The sequence below is a fragment of the Sinocyclocheilus rhinocerous genome, unplaced genomic scaffold, assembly GCF_001515625.1.
Source record: "Sinocyclocheilus rhinocerous isolate Xijiao unplaced genomic scaffold, SAMN03320098_v1.1 scaffold28, whole genome shotgun sequence".
In the NCBI taxonomy this organism is placed as follows: Eukaryota; Metazoa; Chordata; class Actinopteri; order Cypriniformes; family Cyprinidae; genus Sinocyclocheilus; species Sinocyclocheilus rhinocerous.
This window is the reverse complement of record NW_015652416.1, coordinates 1767344-1792334: the sequence shown is the minus strand read 5'-3', so window position 1 is coordinate 1792334 and position 24991 is coordinate 1767344. Positions and strand designations below refer to the sequence as shown.

At 40.5% G+C, this 24991-nt stretch overlaps 3 protein-coding genes across 4 annotated transcripts in view; 2 read left to right on the top strand and 1 right to left on the bottom strand.

Annotated features, from left to right (window-relative positions):
* The first annotated feature begins 2158 nt into the window (after positions 1 to 2158).
* LOC107715008 (tubulin alpha-1C chain-like) lies at positions 2159 to 12850 on the top strand. Of its 2 annotated transcripts, XM_016521031.1 has the most exons (5): positions 2159 to 2207; positions 3203 to 3425; positions 3509 to 3657; positions 3766 to 4446; positions 12412 to 12850. In XM_016521031.1, exons 1-5 carry the CDS (start codon positions 2205 to 2207, stop codon positions 12823 to 12825), a joined length of 1470 nt encoding a protein of 489 aa, XP_016376517.1. In that variant the 5' UTR covers positions 2159 to 2204; the 3' UTR covers positions 12826 to 12850. The 2 variants fall into 2 exon arrangements, with proteins under 2 accessions (XP_016376517.1, XP_016376516.1); XM_016521030.1 differs by lacking the exons at positions 2159 to 2207; positions 3203 to 3425; positions 3509 to 3657; positions 3766 to 4446 and adding exons at positions 9783 to 9902; positions 11157 to 11379; positions 11474 to 11622 and having other exon boundaries at positions 11731 to 12850.
* On the top strand, positions 4452 to 5682 carry LOC107714908 (tubulin alpha-1A chain-like; the record flags this gene model as incomplete). Its single annotated transcript, XM_016520904.1, has 3 exons — positions 4452 to 4686; positions 4764 to 4912; positions 4990 to 5682. Coding segments are annotated over 3 exons (1077 nt in total), but the record flags the coding sequence as incomplete, so codon positions are not given.
* Positions 12851 to 13857: 1007 nt separating the features above from the next.
* LOC107715007 (junctophilin-2-like) overlaps positions 13858 to 24991 on the bottom strand; it is a 26432-nt gene continuing 15298 nt past the window's right edge. Inside the window, exons 3-6 of the mRNA XM_016521029.1 lie at positions 21115 to 21233; positions 18684 to 19642; positions 16823 to 16913; positions 13858 to 15373 (exon numbers count right to left, since the gene is read on the bottom strand). Coding sequence (XP_016376515.1) covers positions 16833 to 16913; positions 18684 to 19642; positions 21115 to 21233 — 1159 coding nt within the window. The 3' untranslated portion in view covers positions 13858 to 15373; positions 16823 to 16832. The remainder of the gene's footprint in view (positions 15374 to 16822; positions 16914 to 18683; positions 19643 to 21114; positions 21234 to 24991) is intronic.

Genomic DNA, 24991 nt, shown 5'->3' with positions numbered 1-24991 from the left:
TAAAGTAAGAATTTTGCATTCATCAATTGCAATACAATGTTTTAAATTCAAGTATAAGATGAGATAGATAGATAGATAGATAGATAGATAGATAGACAGATAGATGCTCTGTTGATGATGACAGAATCAGAATGTGGAATTGGGGTAACTACCGGTAAATAGGGCCAGATGGAAGAGTTGGTGTTAAAAAGGATGGGCCTTCCCCTCACTCCCTGCTGGGGCAGCTGCATCCTCCCCTGAGTGCTGCTATTCAGATTCGGGGTCATGTGATCTATACATAATGGCGGTTAATGTAGGCTTGTGTATTATATCCAGGATACTAGTCGGTCCGTTATTCATCTCTTAGCAACGGCTGGAGCCTGGGAGGAGGGAATGGGGGGTTGGGTGTCTTAGTCCCTGGCCTATATACCCCCAATGTCTATGCAGGGTCATTTCACCTCATACATTTATGACGCAACATTTTAAACATTTCAGTAACCATTGAATTCATATTCATATGCATTTTAGTGAAGAATAGTGAAGAGATGCTGATTAATGGCTGCTGATTATCATAAGCTATTATTTCTTGAGTTATAGAATATGTTGTACAACATCATCTGTAACCCAGTCTTAGAATAACATCTGTCACCTCAGAAGATCATGTAGGCGGACAGTAACTAAGTACATTTACTTGAGTATTGTACTTAAGAACACTTTTTGAGTATCTGTACTTGAGTATTATTTTTTTCTGGAAACTTATGACTTTAACTTCACTACATTTGAAAGACAAATATTGTACTTTTCACTCCACTACATTTCTATCAAGGTCCTCGAAGTAGAAAGTCGTTAGCAGCTTTGAAAATCAGTGGGTGGTTTTTTTCTTCTCTAAACCGTGACTTTCTTTTTTCAGACAGTTTATCAGTAATTTTTTGTTTTGTTTTTTCCCCATAGGTTTTTAACATTCTAAAAGCTCTTTATATCAAATATACTACAAGCTAGTCAGTGTATTCAGTATTGTAAGTTATTTCAGAGGTATTGCAAGTATTACATACAACAATAATAAAACAGTGCATTGACAAAGGAAATTTACTTTTGGTACTTAAGTACTTTTAAAAGCAAGTACTTCTGTACTTTTACTTAAGTAAAAATCTGTCTTTACAACTTTTACTTGTAATGGAGTAATATTTGACCAGCAGTTGTGTACTTTGTCCGCCTCTGTGTAGGCCTATGATAGTAATTTCATCCCAGTAGCTCATTTGAAATTGGTTTAAGTGCAACTTGGTTAAACTATATATAATAGTCCCTCTATTAGTTCTTTTTTTTTTAGCACAAAGATAATAGTTTAAAGAATGGGAAAAGAATATGTGACAACTAACTCCAAAATGTACCTCAGGCAAAGCTCTCAAAGGGGGCAGAAGGTATCAAAGAGAACAGATGGAGAATAGGTTGATCAAGTTACACAGAGATGCTAGTACATAAAGGTTCAGATGTTATACAACTAAAAAAAACATTTAAAAAAAGCTTGATGTATAGGCTATTACTTGATGTATACGGTTATATTAATGCAACCAATTTTGAGTCATTAAAAGCATAAAAGGATGTTGATGGAGACCAAGCGTAGTGAAGAGATGCTGATTAATGGCTGCTGATTATCATAAGCTATTATTTCTTGAGTTATAGAATATGTTGTACAACAGTCATCTGTAACCCAGTCTTAGAATAACATCTGTCACGTCAGAAGATCATGTAGGCGGACAGTAACTAAGTACATTTACTTGAGTATTTACTTGAGTACCAAGCGTACATCAAATTACAGTTTCACCCTTTCTCCTTTCTAGCAGCTGACTAAAGCAACATTCTTAAGATTTGATAGTTGATTTTGGTCAAAATCTTTGATTCCGAAACAATTAAGTCTTGGAATAAAACGTTTTTTAGTATGATTCAGTGTTTCAAGATCTATTGGGTGAGGTTCTGGGAGGTGTCTAACTAACCTTAATCTTCCTGACAACCAATAGAAATTCGTCTAGCCCTCCGAACTGGGCAGATTTCACCGCGTCTGACCAATCAAAGGTAAGAAACGTAGTCGCCTGGGCAACATTCATATATAAAGTGAGGTCAGTCCGTTATAATGTTATTATTCTTACATCGACCCCTTAGTTGTCGAACTGTAAGATCTTTCCGTCAAGAATCTTTTCTCACCCGGCCAAGCAACACTAACAGGAACAATGGTGAGCACGACTTCATATACTTAATATTGATTACTTATAGAAGTAACCATTTTTTATTCGGTTTATTGACTGGCTTTTAATGTATCTTATGTTAACCGCGTATTTAAATCATATTTCGGGTAGGCCTATATATATAAAAAAAAAATACCTTTATGAAAAACATACCTTTTAAAGAAACGATTTAATATATATTTTTTTTAAATCACTATCTCAAAAACGCGTTGGTTTTGTAAATGATGTGTTTGAAATCCTTTTTTCCCCCATTTATTTTAAATTAATTTATGTATTTAAATGTATGTATTTTACATAGGCTACATAATATAGTCATGGATGTGTTTATAAACTAAGAAAGAATATGGAAAAAATAATAGGTTTTGGGAATATGGAGCACGCTAGAACGAGACAACAAAGAGAATGGAGCCGCATAAATAATCTGGGTGTAGCCGGCTCCATGCTGTCCGGTACGGTGTCATATTGAATCAATGGACCAAAAAAGAGAGAGAGAGAGAGAGAGAGAAAGAGAAAGAGAGAGACAGAGAGAGAGAGATGCAGCGCCTCCCAAAGGATATGGTCATTAATTTTTTAAATATTTTTTTAAATCATATGTACTATTAAGAATAAAAAAAAAATAAAAAAAAACGGTTTATTCGAGGGACGATCCTTGCGATTAAATTTCTTTGTAGAAATCGTATCGCATTTCAGGGCTGTTGGTGAAGCTGTTAAATATTCATGATGATGTAGGCAGCATCACTAATGCAGCTGATGGACATGGCCAGTAAACCAGCAGTTGAGGGTGTTATGTGATCACTTCCTCTGACATGATATCTCACTAGGATATAATTGCACAGAAACAGGATATACAGGCTGTAAGTGTAGCCTTAGAAGTTCCAATGTTGGGTGAAATACAGTTTGACATGCTAAAGCTTTACAAGTGAGTGACATTTATATAGTGCAGTGATATTTGTTTAGTTTGACTTTTAACATTTTCTTCACAGCGTGAGTGCATCTCTATCCACGTTGGTCAAGCTGGAGTCCAGATCGGCAATGCCTGCTGGGAACTCTATTGTCTTGAGCACGGCATCCAGCCAGATGGGCAGATGCCCAGCGACAAGACCATTGGAGGAGGTGATGACTCCTTCAACACCTTCTTCAGTGAGACCGGAGCTGGAAAGCATGTCCCCAGGGCTGTGTTTGTAGACCTGGAGCCCACTGTCATTGGTAAGAGGATGGGACTTAATTTTAGTGATGATAATTCTGTATGTCAAAGCGCTCCGTTCGCTATACATTGACCATCTTTCCAGATGAGGTGCGCACTGGTACATACCGTCAGCTGTTCCACCCTGAGCAGCTCATCACTGGAAAGGAAGATGCTGCCAATAACTACGCCCGTGGTCACTACACTATTGGAAAGGAAATTATTGATCTTGTTTTGGACAGAATTCGCAAACTGGTTAGTCATTAATTTAATAACTCCTTTAAAGTTAAGTGGCGTTAAATTATGACTAATTAAAACATAAAAAAACTTGATTGCCTTTTTAACATGAATCATGTCTTTCAGGCTGACCAGTGCACAGGTCTCCAGGGTTTCCTGGTGTTCCACAGCTTTGGTGGTGGAACCGGTTCTGGCTTCACCTCTCTGCTGATGGAGCGTCTGTCTGTGGACTATGGCAAGAAGTCCAAGCTGGAGTTCTCCATCTACCCCGCTCCTCAGATCTCCACCGCTGTGGTAGAGCCTTACAACTCCATCCTGACCACCCACACTACCCTAGAGCACTCTGACTGCGCCTTCATGGTAGACAATGAGGCCATTTACGATATCTGCCGTAGGAACCTCGACATTGAGCGTCCGACTTACACCAACCTCAACAGGCTGATCAGTCAGATTGTGTCCTCCATCACAGCCTCCCTCAGGTTTGATGGTGCCCTCAATGTCGATCTTACAGAATTCCAGACTAATTTGGTGCCCTATCCTCGTATCCACTTCCCATTGGCTACCTATGCCCCAGTGATCTCCGCAGAGAAGGCTTACCATGAGCAGCTCTCTGTGTCTGAAATCACTAATGCTTGCTTCGAGCCAGCCAATCAGATGGTGAAATGCGACCCTCGTCACGGCAAGTACATGGCTTGCTGCCTGCTGTACCGTGGTGACGTGGTGCCCAAAGACGTGAACGCCGCAATCGCCACCATCAAGACCAAGCGCACCATCCAGTTTGTGGACTGGTGTCCCACTGGTTTCAAGGTTGGCATCAACCACAGCGTGAGTGCATCTCTATCCACGTTGGTCAAGCTGGAGTCCAGATCGGCAATGCCTGCTGGGAACTCTATTGTCTTGAGCACGGCATCCAGCCAGATGGGCAGATGCCCAGCGACAAGACCATTGGAGGAGGTGATGACTCCTTCAACACCTTCTTCAGTGAGACCGGAGCTGGAAAGCATGTCCCCAGGGCTGTGTTTGTAGACCTGGAGCCCACTGTCATTGGTAAGAGGATGGGACTAATTTATGATGATTGTGTATGTCATAGTGCTCCGGTCACTAAACATTGACCATCTTTCCAGATGAGGTGCGCACTGGGACATACCGTCAGCTGTTCCACCCTGAGCAGCTCATCACAGGAAAGGAAGATGCTGCCAATAACTACGCCCGTGGTCACTACACTATTGGAAAAGAAATCATTGACCTGGTGCTGGACAGGATTCGCAAACTGGTAGGTAGTTGTAAATAAATGAACATAAAATGAATTATATATTATGTTGGGTTAATTTCCAAACTGTTTCTTTTCAGGCTGACCAGTGCACAGGTCTCCAGGGTTTCCTGGTGTTCCACAGCTTTGGTGGTGGAACCGGTTCTGGCTTCACCTCTCTGCTGATGGAGCGTCTGTCTGTGGACTATGGCAAGAAGTCCAAGCTGGAGTTCTCCATCTACCCCGCTCCTCAGATCTCCACCGCTGTGGTAGAGCCTTACAACTCCATCCTGACCACCCACACTACCCTAGAGCACTCTGACTGCGCCTTCATGGTAGACAATGAGGCCATTTACGATATCTGCCGTAGGAACCTCGACATTGAGCGTCCTACTTACACCAACCTCAACAGGCTCATTGGCCAGATTGTGTCCTCCATCACAGCTTCCCTCAGGTTTGATGGTGCCCTCAATGTCGATCTTACAGAATTCCAGACTAATTTGGTGCCCTATCCTCGTATCCACTTCCCATTGGCTACCTATGCCCCAGTGATCTCCGCAGAGAAGGCTTACCATGAGCAGCTCTCTGTGTCTGAAATCACTAATGCTTGCTTCGAGCCAGCTAATCAGATGGTGAAATGCGACCCGCGTCACGGCAAGTACATGGCTTGCTGCCTGCTGTACCGTGAGTTCTCAGAGGGCAGAGAGGACGTGGCTGCGCTGGAGAAAGATTATGAGGAGGTCGGTGTTGATTCTGTTGAGGGTGAGGGAGAAGAGGAGGGCGAGGAGTATTAAATGACAGAATGAGGAGCAACATGCAGGAACCATGACATGGAAAAATTCAAGCAGTGAAAAATAAACCTTACCACCAATGAAAAAGATAAAGACAGTTCTTTGGACATCTGAAATAAAGCTCCTTTTCAAACAATTTGTCTTCTGTTAAATTATTGTGTATATTTATGTAGGCTATAACAGATATAAGCAATGATAGTGTTTTAAAGATCAACAGTAGAACAGGTGACATATAATTATTAAAGTTTTTAAAAGTAAAAAAGTGGGAATGCTCAAGTTCAACCATCTTTCAACATAACACTTTTGTTGCACACCAATATTGAGGAAAATGTACATGTTAGATGGAATACATCAGGGCCTATGAATGACACAGAAATTACTGTACAAGTAAAAAGCTGTTCTCCTTACTTGGGTACCATCCAGAAAGTAACAGCTACACATCATGTAGAGAACCATTAGACTTAACAAACAATAAAGTAGCATTCATTGCTATAAAAGTCTTTTATTTTATTTCATTTTCATTCTTTATGATCCAGTTTCAAAAAAGATATTTTCCTTGCAGCAACATTTCCATAAGAACAATTCAGTTTGTGTAAGTTTTGGGCAGCGCAGATGCAGTGCTTAATTTGAGCCGGATCCTGTTCCGGAAAATGTTAGATGTTAGATTTTGGATTTTTGCATTCCGGTATTTGTTTTTAAAGATCCGGCATTAACAAGTGAATTTCTGTAATAATACCAGAAATAATACCAAATACAGTGAAATGTTATAATGTATAAATATTATAAACACTATAATCATAGCCTAGTTCCCCTCACTCCAAAACAAATCATTTAAATGTAACGGTATGCAGAACAGATCAAGAATGAAAAAAAATATAAAGCCAAAGAAACCAAAACAAAGCGAAACTGAAAGTAGGCTACCTGATTGGCCTCACGTACCTCTCTCATTCGGCACAAATCCAATGTTTCCATATTCGCAATGTATTTCAATGTTAAACTATTATTTATAATATAGACTAGGCTTCATGCGCGTTCGCATATCGACGGGAAAAAATCATCCTCTTCACATGCGTGTGTGTGTGTGTGTGTGTGTGTGTGTGTGTGTGTGTGCGAGGCGCCGGCTCGATCAAACATATGACACATTAAATTGCCTAGCCTACTCCATTTTTGGTCATACAGATAAGAGTAAGATAACCCACAAAGTGTTAATAATAATAATTAAAAAAAACGAACACTAGCTTCTCTATTCTTTTTGTATTCTAGGCTATCTATTTCTTTTCTTTTTATTTATTAACAAAAGCAAAAAAGGCCTCTAACACTAGCTTGCTCTATTCGTTTTCTATTCTATCTGTTTTCTTTTTATTTATTAGGCCTATATAATAAAAAAAACTTGCTACCTGTACTACATTAAGCTGAGACTTGTTATAGCACTTGTATATCATTGCTCTTTTGTTGATTTTGATTGCTTACATTGTCCTCATTTGTAAGTCGCTTTGGATAAAAGCGTCTGCTAAATGACTAAATGTAAATGTAAATTTTTACTTTTATTTTTGCACACTCGCAATAAAAATAACATTTGTGTTTTGTAATTAAACAAACAAACAGGATGCGCGTTCTGTCATCTCAGTTCTGGGTTTCCTTTCCGTGAACCTGTTTGCGGATCGCCGCGCCTCAAATCTGTTTTATATCTGTTAATTATTTATGTCAGATAGGCCAGAATTTATAATGGTGTCGGTAATCTCAGCCGAGAGACCAGAACACATTAGCGTAGTCCGCTCAGAGGCCACACCCATAACCTCTATAAATCCGGTCGAGGATGCCAGATCATGCCCCGAGCTTGCATCAACAGATCGTGTCTGAGGGGAACCTCCCATGGAGGGCCGGCTAACAGACTGACCAGGTCCGAGAACCACGACTGAGTGGGCCACCACGGGGCCACCAGCAGCAGGTGCTCCACTCTGTCTGATCGTATTCTGAACAGAACTGCTGGGAGCACGGAGCGGAATTTGGAGCGAGATGTGCCGCGAGAGTCTCTTCTACGGCCGGCATCGCCGCGTAGCCGTGATCCGCCATTTTAGAAACTGTGGCGAAATCAGCGGCAGCGGGATTAGTGATGCGCGCCGAAAAAGGTTGTTTCCAAGACCTCGAAACCTCGTGGTGGTGGTCTTAGAAGAAGGGGAGAGGCCTACGGGGCTGAGACGGAGTGCGGCTTGACAAAAAACGATCGTCCAGTTTCGACTGGGTCTGATTTTGCGCCGGCTCGCTATCCCATTCTAACCCCAGCTTATCCACAGCGTGCGTTACAACGTCTAATAGTTCGCTGTAAGACGGGGAGGTACATTTCTCCTGTCCGCTCGGAGGGAGAGAACTGCACACTTCACCCAATAAATCCTCCGAATCGGAGGCCGCTGTGGACAGCACGTCTTCGTCATATGGCATACAACCGAAAGACATCGCATCGCAAGCTTCCGGCGTAGGCCGCAAATTATCATTGACGAAGACCACGGGATCCCCGTAGCACTCCTCGAGCGCTTGCACATGGCTTGGAGAGAGCGAGAGAAAAGGAGAAAACTCCGTTGACTCACCCTCTAAGCGCCTCGGCTCGCATGCGTCACCCCAAGCGACCGTCTCGTGCGGCGCCTCGGCAACCGCAGAAACGGGATAGCGGGGGTTAGACGCGAGGCCTACTTTATTTGAGAAGGCCGCGAACCTCGAGCGCAGTGCTTTTAGCCGTAGGCTATCACAGTGTCGACAATCAGAAAGGCCGCTAAGCGCCGCTTGGGCGTGTTGTAGGCCCAAACATTGTCTGCCTGATAAGCCTGGAGTACACCCATAGAATGGAGTGTAGCCACGGCCTGCCCAGCGGCCATGTAAGATTTTCCGATCAAAGCGGAAGTAACCCTACACGGCTTGGATGGCAGCAAAGGGCGTGACTTCCAAGACGGAGCGGAATTTGGAGCGAGATGTGCCGCGAGAGTCTCTTCTACGGCCGACATCGCCGCGTATCCGTGATCCGCCATTTTAGAAACTGTTCGTGTTGTAGGCCCAAACATTGCACGCACCTGTCATGAGTGTCTCCTCCTGCGATGAACCTTTCACACGGCTCGATGCACCTCCTGTAGCTCATCGTGTCCGCTGAAGAGGAGTAAACTGCTCTTTTGAAAGAATTAGCTAAGAACACGACTAAGAACGCTTTCCTACGGGCGACAGATGATTCGCTTCCTGAAGGAAATGAAATCTGATGAAAATAGTGCGCAGCACGCTATATAGCTCACCTATGTGCGCATTGGGGCGGTGCTAAGCACTATTTGGCCAATGAATTGGCGTGATGGTATAAGGGCTTCAGACATTCGTCACACCGAAGGTGTTCCCAAAGCGATGACGTCATCGCAGCATGGAAGTGAGCCTATGAGAGGGAACTGAAGTTGTATTGTCAGTGTCGGTCACGGCGCCTTTTAACTGCTGATTTGGATCCGACAATGTTTCATTTACAAATTAAGTACTGAGATATAGGATTACATTTCATACAAGTGAACCATAGTTGTGTGGTTTTCTGACGAACATATAATTAGCATAAAATGATAAGCTTTGGGTGTATTTTATTTAATCTGAATTACCAAGAATGTTTCCTCATGCCAAGACTCTGATTAATGAGATAAACTGTGCCTTTATGTTTTCCCCCTAAATGGCAGGTAATTGTGTAAGCAAAGAATGAACAATATGCACATTGTTGATGACTTCATTAGTAGGCTAATGCGAAATACATGTATTTAAATAGAACAACAGCCATATCTATGCCCATAATTAAGTACAGTGCTACACACCCAATTTATACAAAAACATCAAAGACAAAAGAGGTTCATTTTCTTTAATTGTATTAAATGTTAATTTTTCATATGACTAACATCCATTATTGCTCAAGTTCGTCCCGCCTCGTACAGCATTTTCCTGTCACAGACGTTATTGTTCAAAGGTTAGAATCAGCCAATGGGGTGCCACTGACCCTCAGACGAACCAATGGGGATGTGACAGGAAGCGAAACGTCTCCTCGCGCGCGCTCCGCCTTGGTGACGGCTGACAGAAAAGTATAAATATCCCCACCCGCCTTTTTCAGGCATTTCATTCTCACCAGACTCATAAAAGTCGGCTTGTGAGAGCGCTAATAACAGAAAACCTACGATTTCCATGCCCTCATATTTTTTTTAACAAAAAGTCCGAAAATGGTGAGTATAAAAACGTTTGTTTAACTTATAAAGAGGTGTCATTATTGTTAAAGATAGTGGAAGGTGTTTTACATCGTCTGTGGTAACGGTTTTTGACACCGCATTTTAAATTATGGATCATTATTTTAATATTAAGGTGATGTACTAGAATCCTGTAAGTTTAAGCATTGAGCTTGCGAAGTTATTTTTGGTAGGTATTTGAACTCCACGAATTATTAACTGTTAAATGTTTCATTTTATTGATTTATTTTTCTTGAACGTTAATACATTTTTGGGTAAGGTTTTACAGATTAAATGTCAGGAAAAAAATAAAAACGTGTCTTTTATACAAATGTAAAGTCTAAGAGACTTTGTGTAATTTGGCGCACAATTCATATAAATTAAAAACGTGCCGTTTATTTCCCTAATATAAAACGACAGGTATTAAAAAAAAAAGATTTGATTACCAAGATTGTGAGGAGAATATACTGACGTGTGTAGTAAAATATCTTCCTTTGTTCTGATGACTATGCAAAGTCACTTCTCTAAAGCAGTGTGCTAGGGTTACCGGTACAGGAAATGAGTCGGGAGGACCACGTGCGTTCTGGTGAAACTTGATGAATACCAGTGCTCTTGTGTCAAGAGGTTTAAAGCTTAAGTTCCTCATGATTAAGCTTAAGTGGTTCATGAGCATAACCAGCCTAAAACTGAGAAGTGTTTTACCCAATTCGGATTTCTCTGAATTAAAATGTTGTAATAATATACTAGACTCGGATACTCTCACTTATTAAAATGAATGTCATCACTTGGTTTTAGTGTTATTTTACAATGTACGCGAGTAGTTTTAGTTTTTTGTAGTTCTTTTATATTTTAAAAGTTGATGTAATTAAGGAATGCAGGCTCACTGTAATAAAACAGTAAAGCCCCAGACAAAGGCAGACAATGAGACAAAGGCAGATCTGTTTCGTCAGCTGTTTGTGTGGTCAGGGATTTTTGCGACAATTGCAGTTTCTGATCTGCAGTAGAGGCATTTTCAATCAGTGCTTGAATGCATAAATAAAATAAATTTGCTTTGGTACAAAAACATTCCATTCATATACTGTATATTAACATGCTCATCAAAGAGTCCTTTGTTGGCTTAATGAACTAGTAAAAGTGGTTTTATTTTGTGAACGTGCACAACTGAATGGCTAAATCATTATTTGCAATTATAGAATGTTGACCTAAGGAGTGCCATGTCTGCAAATCTTATAAATCACTCTTGTCTCTTCACAGCGTGAGTGCATCTCTATCCACGTTGGTCAAGCTGGAGTCCAGATCGGCAATGCCTGCTGGGAACTCTATTGTCTTGAGCACGGCATCCAGCCAGATGGGCAGATGCCCAGCGACAAGACCATTGGAGGAGGCGATGACTCCTTCAACACCTTCTTCAGTGAGACCGGAGCTGGGAAGCATGTCCCCAGGGCGGTGTTTGTAGACCTGGAGCCCACTGTCATTGGTAAGAGGATGGGATTTAATTTTAGTTATGATAATTGTGTATTTCAAAGTGCTCTGTTCTCTAAACATTTGTTTTTAATGACCCATCTTTCCAGATGAGGTGCGCACTGGTACATACCGTCAGCTGTTCCACCCTGAGCAGCTCATCACTGGAAAGGAAGATGCTGCCAATAACTACGCCCGTGGTCACTACACTATTGGAAAGGAAATTATTGATCTTGTTTTGGACAGAATTCGCAAACTGGTTAGTCATTAATTTAATAACTCCTTTAAAGTTAAGTGGCGTTAAATTATGACTAATTAAAACATAAAAAAACTTGATTGCCTTTTTAACATGAATCATGTCTTTCAGGCTGACCAGTGCACAGGTCTCCAGGGTTTCCTGGTGTTCCACAGCTTTGGTGGTGGAACCGGTTCTGGCTTCACCTCTCTGCTGATGGAGCGTCTGTCTGTGGACTATGGCAAGAAGTCCAAGCTGGAGTTCTCCATCTACCCCGCTCCTCAGATCTCCACCGCTGTGGTAGAGCCTTACAACTCCATCCTGACCACCCACACTACCCTAGAGCACTCTGACTGCGCCTTCATGGTAGACAATGAGGCCATTTACGATATCTGCCGTAGGAACCTCGACATTGAGCGTCCGACTTACACCAACCTCAACAGGCTGATCAGTCAGATTGTGTCCTCCATCACAGCCTCCCTCAGGTTTGATGGTGCCCTCAATGTCGATCTCACCGAGTTCCAGACCAACTTGGTGCCCTATCCTCGTATCCACTTCCCATTGGCTACCTATGCCCCAGTGATCTCCGCAGAGAAGGCTTACCATGAGCAGCTCTCTGTGTCTGAAATCACTAATGCTTGCTTCGAGCCAGCCAATCAGATGGTGAAATGCGACCCACGTCACGGCAAGTACATGGCTTGCTGCCTGCTGTACCGTGGTGACGTGGTGCCCAAAGACGTGAACGCCGCAATCGCCACCATCAAGACCAAGCGCACCATCCAGTTTGTGGACTGGTGTCCCACTGGTTTCAAGGTTGGCATCAACTACCAGCCTCCCACTGTGGTTCCAGGTGGTGATCTGGCTAAAGTGCAGAGGGCCGTGTGCATGCTGAGCAACACCACAGCTATTGCTGAGGCCTGGGCTCGTCTCGATCATAAGTTCGATCTGATGTACGCCAAGCGTGCCTTTGTGCACTGGTATGTGGGTGAGGGTATGGAGGAGGGCGAGTTCTCAGAGGCCAGAGAGGACATGGCTGCCCTGGAGAAAGATTACGAGGAGGTTGGGGCTGAGAGTGTGGAAGGAGAAGATGAGGGTGAAATATTAGAAATGCTTTTCACTTCCACTGCCTGTTCAGTTTCCTGTCCATTGTCCTTTTTGTATGTTTCTTTTCCTCACTTTCCAGTTGTCATCTGGTTAAAAGGTCCATCTTGCATTCTATGCTCTTAAAATAAATAAAATGTTGTGATATTTACATGTTCTCTTGTGTTTCTTCTTGACCTAATGATCCTGTACTTTATCCAGTTATTTTGTATAGAGTTAACATTTTGAAGTGGATCAAAAAAGTTAATCTAGGTTTCAGGACAACTTTCATAGGTTTTGATCCACTTCAAATGCTGACTAGTGTAGTACGTCTCTAAATTGCTCCTAATCTGATGAGATAAATTTAACACTACTGCCACTAGAGTTTAATTTCTTTTAATACAAATTAATGCAGTAATTAATTGAATAATCATGTTTAATAGTTCTTAATGCAGATTTGAACATGAATCCTTGGAGGTCAGTGTGAATTTTAGAATTATTCCATGTGTAAATATAGGTTTGTCTTTGTAATATTTGATCAAAACGTTAACTTGCTTTACCTGTAAATTAAATCTAGTTTTAATTGGAGTTCTTTCAGATTTCCTCATGCTCTTGCACTGCAGTATAATTGAGTGTGAGCTCTCTGCTTTGTGTTGAATGCAGAGGGCAGTATTGCTTTAGAAATGGCTGTTCTGGTCTCAGTGGTGCTCAATCTGGCTGATGTGGAACAGTGCAGCAGGGCGATTAAATGTTAATTGACAAATCTTTCTTGTGTAGGCTTTTTATTTGCCTAAGCTAATGTATAAGTGTTGATGACTTGCCACTTTATTGGAGTGAAATATTCTTCCCATGTTTCAGAGTAAATGGTGTTAGAAGAGGCCTGTGTACCACCCTAATCTAAAATTGGGCCTGGTATTCAGACCCTGTCGGGAGAATATGTCAAGCTGGTGGACAGGTGGAGTTTAAATATATATTCTTTGTTCCCCCTAGTCTGCCTCTTAGACAAGAGAATATACAGTGCAAATGGACATTTAGTGGTTCTGGGCTGTAAATGTCGTTTAAACCGCAGATAAAGGTGAATGTGTAATGCATTGGAATGCATGCTCTAATGCTAAAAGTAAAGAGAATGACAGTTGTGCAGTTGAAAAACATTTAAATTGTATGGTGCATTTTCTTTTATTGTAATGACTCCATTCATGATTGTGAGTGCTGAAACACAAGAAACTTAGTCATGTGAAGAGGGAAATTTGCAGGAAAATCTCAAGTAATGCAATGCATCAACCATGCTGAATACTATGTCTTTATTAGCTAAATATAATGCATTTGAAAGTACCGGTAATATTACAGATACTATGGATGAAGAACTTGTTTATACATTTAATGTTGCAAATAGCACATACATGTCTAGTGATTTCAAAGCTATAAGAAACAAGTAGCTAATATCTGTATTTTGGGTGAATTAGGACTTGTATACACCTAATCAGAATCAACTTAATTTGTTATTCTAGATACAATGTTAAAACCCCTTTATTCAATAAATAACATTTTGGACAGTTAACAATATTTTCTATAAGACCTTTTCAAATTTGAGGTAATACACTACTCTATGAAGGTTAAATTAGCTAAAACCATGAAATGTTTCTGATAACGTTCATAATTTAGAAGCTTACAAAAACACTGAAATGTGCACACATGCATAAAAATATGGGACATGTACATTTGCACAATCTGGTTTGAACATTCTCAAATCTCTTGCATACTGTTTTATGTCTAGTACACGCAGAAAAAAGGCTGAAGAACCATCACAAATTCACAGTACAACAGTTAGTAAGCCACAACATCATTTTCCCCCTCTTTTTTTTCTTTTTCCATTCAATAAATAGTGGTATTTTTAGATTCTTGTTTAAAAACTCTCACACCAACTTGTGGAGACCATCTCTATAGGGATGCTTTAGCTTAATAAAATCAAGCATCTTCATAGACCTCATTTTCTAATTAGAACATTCTCATTACTACTTTCTTGTCTTTTTGTCATCTTTTTGTTGCAAGTATTCCACTATATTGTAGAATACTTACACTTTCGTTATGGAAAATACTAGAAGGTTTTATAGCAACTACATATTTTAATTGTTCAGCCATGTTGCTCTTTGTCATGCAGGGGAGACTTTAAGACATTTTGCATACAGCATCTGAGATTATGATGCATGACACTACCTGGTGTTAAAGCATAAGTGCACTGGTGGATTTTATGTTTGTTCTAGCACTGAAAAGAAAAAACAGGATTGACCCATTTCGTAATGTCATAACTATCTGTTTATTCTCCAAAGATGAATGTTACATGCCAAGTGACATGCTCTGCTCTATAGGATATGTGACGTGATTGTGAACGTACATAACAATTAGCCCTTATTGATGATTCAGTTTCACCTGCATTAGAATTCAGCAGAACTGTTAAATGCAGCAGTACCTTCCACAAATAAAGCAAATGTGCACAAATGCTTTATTCTATAATGTTCAGGTACTGAGACACACTGGTCATTTGGGAGCACTCGGTCCAATTACAGATGGCAACCAGCTTTAGAGTAGCTCAGGAGGGCTGGTCTGAAACTAGATAACGCAACAACAGAGCCGTTAATGGAGCGCAGTGCATCCTCACAGCTCCCCACGGTAGTTTCTTTCACCTGGATGGTTTTGGCTAGAAAACGGTGTGTGAAATAATACCCACAGTGATTTTACAAGGAAAAAAATAACAGTTGCAGTTAAAGGGTTAGTTCACCCAAAAATGAAAATTAGCCTGTGTTTTACTCACCTTCGAGGCATCCTAGGTGTATATGACTTTCTTCTTTCAGACAAATCCAATCTGAGTTATATAAAAAATTGTCCTGCCACTTCTAAGCTCTATCATTGTAGTGAGCGGGTGTTTCTGTTCAACAGTCCAAAACACGTTAAATAAAGCGCACACATCCATAATAAAACGTGCCTTACACGGCTCCGGGGCATGAATAAAGGCCTCCTGTAGCGAATCCATGCGTTTTGGTAAGAAAAATATCCATATTTCAAACGTAATAAACACTTTTCTCTCACTTCTGCTGACCGTCGTATGCGGAAGCATTCCGGCGGATGATGATAATAATAATAATTAATAATTTGTTACATTTATATAGTGCTTTTCTGAGTACCCAAAGCACTTTACATGGAAGGGGGGAATCTCCTCAACCACCACCAGTGTGCAGCATCCACCTGGATGATGCGACGGCAGCCATATTGCGCCAGAACACTCACCACACACCAGCTTATTGGTGGAGAGGAGAAGGAGTGAAGAAGTCAATCAGTGTATGGGGATGATTAGGAGGCCATGATGGTCAGAGGCCAATGGACAAATTTGGCCAGGATGCCGGGGTTACACCCCTACTCTTTTTCGAAGGACATCCTGGGATTTTCAATGACCACAAAGAGTCAGGACCTCAGTTTAATGTCTCATCCGAAGGACGGTGCTTTTTACAGTATAGGATGACTTAGGACATATGCGTCATGCGCGCCTCTGAGATATGCTAGTCTCACGAATTTGTTTAAGGAAGCAAAGTTTCCTTACTTTAGTCTCCTCTTGGCTTATATCAAAATCCTCCGACATTTTTCTTTACAAATCCTCGTTTTGTGCTTCTAATTCATGACCAGCGTTTTGTTTTGTTCTCTATCCGCGTTCGTCACTAATCACACAACGCCGACGTCCTACGTCATCTGCCGGAACTGCTTCCGCGTATGACAGATAGCGGAAGTGACAGAAAAGTGTTCATTACATTTGAAATATGGATATTTTTCTGACAAAAACGCATGGATTCGCTACAGGAGGCCTTCATTCACCCCCTGGAGCCGTGTGAGGCACATTTTATTACGGATGGGTGCACTTTATTTAACGTGTTTTGGACTGCTGAACAGAAACACCCGCCCACTACAATGATAGAGTTTAGAAGTGCCAGGAACATTTTTAATATTACTCCGATTGAATTCGTCTGAAAGAAGAAAGTCATATACACCTAGGATGCTTCGAGGGTGAGTAAAACAGGCTAATTTTAATTTTTGGGTGACCTAACCCTTTAATGAAATTCACTCAAGAAAAAATGCAGGATATAGGGTGGCAGCTTACCTTTGTCATCTCAAGATAAGATGTGAACGAAAAGAATTGCCAAACCAATGTTCAGGAATATAACCATGCAGATCATAATCGTGTTTGGCCCCTAAGAGAAAAAAAGTGTTCACAGCTGTTAGTGTCTGTTGTGCAAAGTAAAATAATCAAATGATGGTGCTCTAGGTGGTATTTACGTGTGCAATTGCTCAAAGGCCACTTACATCAGAGTTAACTCCAACCCTTACACCTGACTCAGCATATTAAGGGGCCGTTTACTCAGCAATGTTTTCAGCCAAAAACTGGAAATTTTTTATGCGTTTTGCCTGTTCGTTTACACGACAACGGCGTTTTGGGGATTGAAAACGCCACCATTATCTTTTCTGTGTAAACACCCAATTGGGGAATCTTTGAAAAAGGTGACGTCATGCGCGTGCCTATTAAGTGTTAAGTATGTAGACATGCACAGTACGTGTCGATTTTAAAGGCAAGCGCGAACAAACATACACAACAATGGAGGAGTACATGGTACTGTTGTTGCTGCTCAAGAGTTTGCTAACGCTTCTTCAGCAAAGTGTGGATTTACTTCACCAATATTACAACCAACAGCGGAGACGCATCATATACATCATATAATCGTCACTTCCCTACAGGTACTGTTTACTAACAAGGTGACAGCGCCAACTACTGGCCTGGCATACGTACAGTGTTTTTGGCCGTTTTCGCGGATATGTGTAAACGCGAATCGTTTTGAAAACGTTGTCGTGTGTACGTGAAACTTTTTAAAAACGCAAGGAAAAAACTTTTCCGGTTTTGACTACATTGTTGTCGTGTAAACGTAGCCTAAGTCTTCAGGGCTACTGGAAACATCTAGGCAGGTGTGTTGGAGCTAAATTCTGTAGGAAGGTGGCCCTTCAGGAGCAGGATTGAACATTGTTGCCAATCCTTCTCCTGGAAGGCCACTATCCTGCAGAGTTTTAATTCTAATTAAACACACCTGCACCAACTACTCAAGGTTTTCGGTAATGCTAGGAATTTTGTGTAGTTTTGGTAGGTTGGAGCTAAACTCTGCAGGAGATTGGCCCTCCAGGAGCAGGACTAAATACCCCTGCTTTAGAGGAACCATAGAAATAAAATACCTGTTCTTTCAATTGCAAGAGGTAGGCTTTTTCTGCATTGCAAATAATTTTTCATGCATGCCATGCTCAGTGAGCCACAAGATGCTGCTGATGCAACGCGATATTGGGTATCTGATGGACTGCGAGGGGCTTTCTGAAGGTGAGAATTTGTCATTTTGAGGGTTCAGCCTTGTATAGATATGCCTGATTGTGAAAAATGTGGTGAGAGGACTGGAGCCAGGGCAGTATGTCAAGGAACACAATCTGCTGGTATTCCAGAGCAGTGTCTTCCAGTCCACTCAAGAGCTGTTTAGAAGAATGAGCTTTTTTAACAACATGGGCCATTGGGAGGACATCTGAAGCTAAGATAGGAGGGCCACGGTACAATAAATTGAGATTCATTGATTAATGCAAGAAAACGGGGCTCTGATTATTCAAAATATACAAATCTAAGGACAAATAGAAGCTGTTCCAACAGGTTCAGAAAGGGTATTGAGGTAGGACTGAGTGAAACAAAGAAACTAAGGAATGTATTTTTTCTTTTTTCCATAGGAAATCTAACAAGACTTATAGTTACATACATGCAGAGAAAGGTTGTAAAAAAGCAATTTTGATACATTTTTGTTATGCTATGCAAATCTGAAATATGTGTGTCTGCTGACTGCAATCTTTGGGATGTTTCATGGGATTCAAAAATCAATTGAAATGACCGATTGAGATGTTACTTGTAATCAGATTACTAAGGTTTGATTTGTTATCCTTACCTCATCTAGCTCCAGAGGCTCTTGTCTCGTTTCGCTAGGGGCTTTCACAATAGACCTCTGCCTCGTCTCAGTTTTGGCCTCGACCTTGGCAACTGGTTTAGCAACCGGCTTGACCACAGGTTTAGGTTCTGGTTTAGGCACTGACTTGGGCTCAGGCTTTGGTGCAGCTTTTGGGGCAGGACTTGGTTCTCTTTTCGGTGAAGGTTTAGGCTCAATTCTGTTAGTTAATTTCTTCTCCTCCCTGACTTCTGTCCTAGACTCAGGCTTGCTTTCTGTCATCGAAGCTGGGCACTCATTTACAGGCTCCCTTGTTTCAGCTCTGTGTTTGACAGCTGCCTTTGGCTCTGGTGTGACTACTTTGGGGGACAGCTTGGGGGCAGGGCGAGGAGGTGGTTCATCTTCGTCGGTGGTGAGGACGAGGTTGGTTCTTACTGGCGTAGCAGCAGGGGCAGGTTCTGCTGCTCTTGACTCTGAGTCCATTTTCTGCAGGGCTTTGATTTCCAGGTCCGATCCCTGCTCGGCTTTGGCACTCTGTCGACTAGGGGTACGGGATGGGACCTTGCTGCTGGGAGCAGAATGCTCCTCCGGAGTGGCATCTGAAGCGGGAGCAACGGCAGGAGTGGAAGACGGGGTGGTGGGTCGACTGCTTGGCCTACTACCTGCTCGACTGCTACCTCTGCTACCACTGCCCCGACTGGCCTTGTCTCCGTTCCAGCTGCCGGGGCTCAAGAGGTTTGGATCTTCCTTGCTGGGTGCCTGAGGGACGATGACTGCAGTGGGTGAGGGGGTGCGTGCAGAGGTGGAGCTTGGTCTTAGACTTTCCATCTCATGCATGAAGGGGCTCTCCGGGGGTGTTGGTAGGGAATCCTCAGCTAACAAGGGCTCGTGCATCCCTGTGTCTGCATTCTCATTGCTCTCAGCAACCTCCTGCAAGGCTCGTTTTTTCATATACTCAGGACCTGAGGGGCATCATGTAATGCATGCTTTATTAGAAATAGCTTTAGGTTCAGTAGACATGATTGATACTGTCTGATTATAATTTAACATTGAAATAGTATACACATACAATGATTTTTGATAGGTTCAAAGGTGCACTCATTACACTGCAGTGTTCCTAAACTATGGGGTGCTGTGTGTACATTAATGAGGAAAAAAAATTAACTTAAATGATTTTAGCAAATGGCTGCAATATAACAAAGAGTGAAAAATTTAAGGGGGTCTGAATACTTTCCGTACCCACTGTAGCTGCATGAGGCTCTCTGCTGCCCCCGCTAGATCTGGAGCTGACCGATGTGATGGAAAATACTGGAGGTTGAGGTAAGTTTATTGCCTTGTGTTACTCATCTTGTGTAGAATAAAATACCTTTTTCTAGTCACTGATATGACTGAAGTGTCTATGTGACTTTAATTGTAATCACTTTTATATTTACAGCTACTTATTTTAAAATTACACAATGGCCAAAAGAACAAATAATTTGTTGGTGGGGTTTTTTGTGTGGTTTGTTATTTTTATTTGTGTTATTATGTTTTTTTTTTAACCATATAAACTTTATTTTTCTGCCTGTTTTTGCTGTGTCTCAGATTCATTCTCAAAATATATTATCAGAGTGGATGATAGAATTGGCTGTGCAATGATTAAAATTTTGATTAAAATTCTTACAAGTGCTGACAGTATTGAGGTAATTGTGTATGCATTAATATATTTGAGGGTATACTAGTGTCTATATTTAAATTTGTTGCCTCACTGTCTGTCTAGCTCTGACACATTATCACATTTCTTTTCTATCATTTTCACAAAAGAGCAAAAGAACCCTGTACTGTATTTTTATCACTGAAATGCAAGACCAGGGTGTTGAATAACATGACGGGTAGCTGTAAGAGGCCAAGAATGCAACCACTCAGGGACAGAATAATAATGCCATACTTCAAGATGAAAGATGAAATTTAATAGCCTCATCAAAAACAAATGCAGCCTACCATCCCATGTATTATTATTAAAATAAGCAATGAACTATAATAATGCATTTTGTTATGCTCGTCTACAGTTTCATCTAAGATTTTGGAGACAGACTGTGCCAAAATAAAACCGTCAAGAGCTTAGCAGTGCCCTTCAGATACACAGGAACATGGTGAGTTTCTGAGGGGCTTGTGTCCTAGCAATCTAATCCTGTTTCAGATACTCAGAGATGTTTACATGTGGGGTTTAAGGACTCAAGACATTAACAGCACATAGACTGCTCTGTAATGAATGCTGCTGTACTGTAAATCTGAATTTATGCCTGGATTAACAAGCATTCCTGCTGCATTTACTTCTCTGAGCTACAACCTCCACTAAAACAGACGCTCACTGGTCCGGGAGGATCTTAACCAGCCCCTGTTCCTTTGGCCTCTGTTTATATATATTTAGCAAACAATGAAGCCTTCTACCTACCTGGTTGGTGGAAGGAGGGAGAGAGCTCTCTGGCAACCACACGGGCGATACTAGACTCATTGTTAGCGGCTATGGTGGCCTGGTCTGCGGCGTCTCCTTTGCTTTTGGCATGAGCTGTTCTGTGAAGAGGGAAAAGGCATGTAGTCAGAGGTTTTAAATCAAATACTGGTAAATAAAGTTAATTTTGTGGTCAGGAATTGATGTGAATTCAGATTCAGAGCATCAAAAGGGGAAAAAAGAACAGAAGTGGTGTGAAAACTTATTTTCTACTTTTAGTTCATGAGAGTGAATTTGAATTGAATTTTTAACACCCAACTGGAAGACAAATTGGAATGTATTGTTATTCATAGAAATTCGACACAGGTAATGCAATCTGGAAAATGAAGTGATCTTCCACCCCGGTCCATAAAAGTAAATTAAATCTATTTAATTTAAAAAATAAATAAATTAATATATTATCTTTTGTGGATATGTATAATATTTACATATAGTTGTTTACCTGTTTTTGTCAAATTTTGCACTTTTTAACTAAATAAATTGCAACCATTCCAACCATTTTTAAAAAATGGCTAAAATATTCTTAATTTTTAAATGTTTTGTTTTTTATTTTTTATCAGATTTTTATACCTTGTTGTCCCTGGGATCTGAACTCATGGTCTTGGATTTGTTAGTAACGTGCTACCAGTTGAGCCATACGGACAGAGCATTTCTATAGCATCAATAAAACCAAAATAGAAATTCATTAGGGCTTTACGTTGACACCTGTCTACAACAGATGCATAAATGTAATATGTTGTTATATGTAATATGTTTCAGAGGAGCACTATTAAAAGAAAGCTCTGTTTATTTCTGAGATTATTAGATTAAATAGTTTACTATTATAATGTGGCAAACATACTTCCAGTTCTGATGTACTTGGCTATGAGAGAAAAAGCATGTGTGTGACACTTTTTTTTATTAAAAGCGTATTTCTCCCATATCTTGCTTGTAGAACCAGAGCAACTCAAGACATCCCATCTCATCTTCATTTGGAGAGATGGGTTAGCAGTTGTCTGCACTATAAAAAGCAATGTTAACATCCCCTCAGCTCTTAAGAATCCCATGCAGTATCCATCCCAGTCAGTGCAGGAACTCAACCGAACAACAACAATGCAGAAGAATGTTCCAGAGAGAAACTTCACTCGCCCTAGAGCTGCAAGAGTTTGGGTTGCTCGCAGTGTGTTTGACTTAAACACGAGAGGAAGAAGTGTGTTGGGGGTCGTATGGCAAGGGGTTATTTATAGCAGAAGAGGGTGTCCTCTTCACCCATTGAGCTGGAACTAAAATAAATCGCTCTTTTAACACCCTGCACCTCACAGTGAGAGATGAGAACTGCTGTGCTACGACACGCCGCTTTAGAGAAGACCACCCTTTATTCTCTACCGCATGCATTGATTATATTAATTCATGCAAAATTATTCATGAGCTAAATTATTCATGTGTTTTATTGGTGTTGGTCACATTAGGAATTACTGCTCTGCAAAACTACAGCGCAAGCCATAGAACCTTAGTTTCAGCTGCGTAATTTGACAACAAACACTTTTTCCCTCATATTCATACTTTTTTTTTGCATTTACAGTAAGCATAAGTGCTTTTGTAACAATGTCTATCTTAATGCATGAAGTAAGCAAACCTTCACGGTTAAGCTTTTTGTTTGTCAGTTTGATTAAAAACAGCAATGTAGTATTTACTCTGTGATATTTTCCATACTGTAATGTTATCCTGAGTTCAAAATAGCCCAACCGCTTAAAGACACTGTACTGAGGGTGGCTGTCAGTGGAATGCTTAGAAAAGTTCAGACCCTCCCAATGGTATGTCATAGATATACATTTACAGTAATGTCTGCATTAAGGTCTTGGCAGGTGCTTTCATGAATTCTTGCTGAAATGAATATCCACAATAGGAATATTTCTTAATGTTGCTATGTACAATTAAAAACAACTATGAATAGAAAATAATGCTTAAAAGCATGCTTTCAACTAGTAACCTGTTCAGTGTAAGAATGTATTGTTCTGCATTACTAGGTTGGTTGTTTGTTGACAGATGTGTGATAGATGGCATTTTCTGCCGTTCAGACAACTAAAGCATACTTTCAGAATGTGTTGTAGTGATGTTAGAATAATAAAACTCAATGACCGTCAATTGCCAAATGAAAAGTACTACTAACTGTAGGTTTGCAAATCCCATTACAGATTTTTTTAATGCAACGTTTTGTGCGATGTATTTGACATTTTGCAACATAAATCATTAACATTTGCAAATCTAGTTTTAGAAACTTTGATTAAATAGTGTTTCTCATGTAAGAATTTACTTTGTATCCAGACTTTTTGTATTAACATCTGTTGGGTAAAAGGAATGAATGCGAATGTGAACATGTAACTGATCAGCATTTTTAGTTCCCTTTTTTTGCTTTTTCTTATTTATTTTAAATAGTCTTTTCGTGTCACAAATGAATGAAAGATAAATATTTCATCTTTTTGGGTGGTATTTATTTACTTACATTGCATGATATATCAGCCTTTTTTGTGATGGTGTTGTCCCCCATCATTTATCAGCTGACATTTTATATCACATCTTGACCTTTACGTGACTACTGATAGCTGAGAAATAATTAAATGAATGACAGCATCATTATTGCTTGTGAATGCAGATGAATAATAGTTATGGAGCAGCAGTCTAATATAGACATATTATCTGAACTAAATTCTCTTTAATTCGTTTTTTTCTTCACATACATAGTAATATGAGTGGCAAACATTATTCATTATGTATGTACATACAGCAAAACAAACATATAACACAAAAAAAGCCTAAAAGACTTCCTAAAGCATCATGTCTAATCACTTTATGCAACCGGGTATCATGTACTCTGCCATATCTGAACTCAGGAACCAAGTAGGGTGTTGTACATCTGTATACCACCAGTCTTCTCACTCATTTGCAGGATAGGCAAAATTTATATCCCTGAACGATCCGACACCAATGCATGCATTTGCTCCCATCCAACCTGACAGAGCTTGAGAGGTGAACAGGTGAGGTGAAGAATGGCAGATAATTGCCAAATGATGATGAGAAAAGCTTGTCGCATCAAGCAAAAAAGACGTGAGACTGTAAAGGTGCTTCAGATAAATATTTAGTTAAGGGTATGAATACTTATGCAATGTACTTATTTCAGTTTTTTTATTTTTAATACATTTACGAAGTTGTGACAATTCTGTTTTTGCTTTGTCAGTATGGTGTATGGAGTGTAGATTGATGTGGGAAAAAAAGTAATTTAAAGCAGTTTAACATAAGGCAGCAACATAACAAAACGTCGAGAAAATAAAGGGGTATGAATACTTTCGCAAGGCACTGTATATGTGTGTGTGTGTATATATGTGTGTGTGTGTCTGTATATACATATTCAACAAAATCAATGTGAAATTAGATGGTTGACAACAAAGAACATTTTCAAACATAAAATATTCTATTATATTTTATGCCTCATGCTGTGGGGCTGTTTTTCAGCGGCAGGGACTGAGGGACTCATCAGAGTAGAAGAAAAGCTCAATGCACCAAAATATTGAGATAGCCTTAATGAAAACCTAGTCCAGAGCATTCAGAACCTCAGACTGGGCAGAAGGCTTTCAACAGGACAATCAATGACCCTATGCACACAGCAAGAGTGGCTTATAGACAACTCTGTGAATGTCCTTGAGTGACCCAGCCACAGCCTGAGCTTGAACCCAATCAAATATTTCTGGAGAAACCTGAAAATGTGCATCTGCCCCCATCCAACCTGACAGAGCTTGAGAGGTGAGGTGAGGAGAAGAATGGCAGATAATTGCCAAATGATGAT

Excerpts from the sequence above, each read along its gene's own strand:
- LOC107715008 (XM_016521031.1), top strand. Across the intron at positions 3,426-3,508 it reads CCTGGAGCCCACTGTCATTG|ATGAGGTGCGCACTGGTACA; the intron begins GTAAGAGGATGG and ends CCATCTTTCCAG. Across the intron at positions 3,658-3,765 it reads TGGACAGAATTCGCAAACTG|GCTGACCAGTGCACAGGTCT; the intron begins GTTAGTCATTAA and ends CATGTCTTTCAG.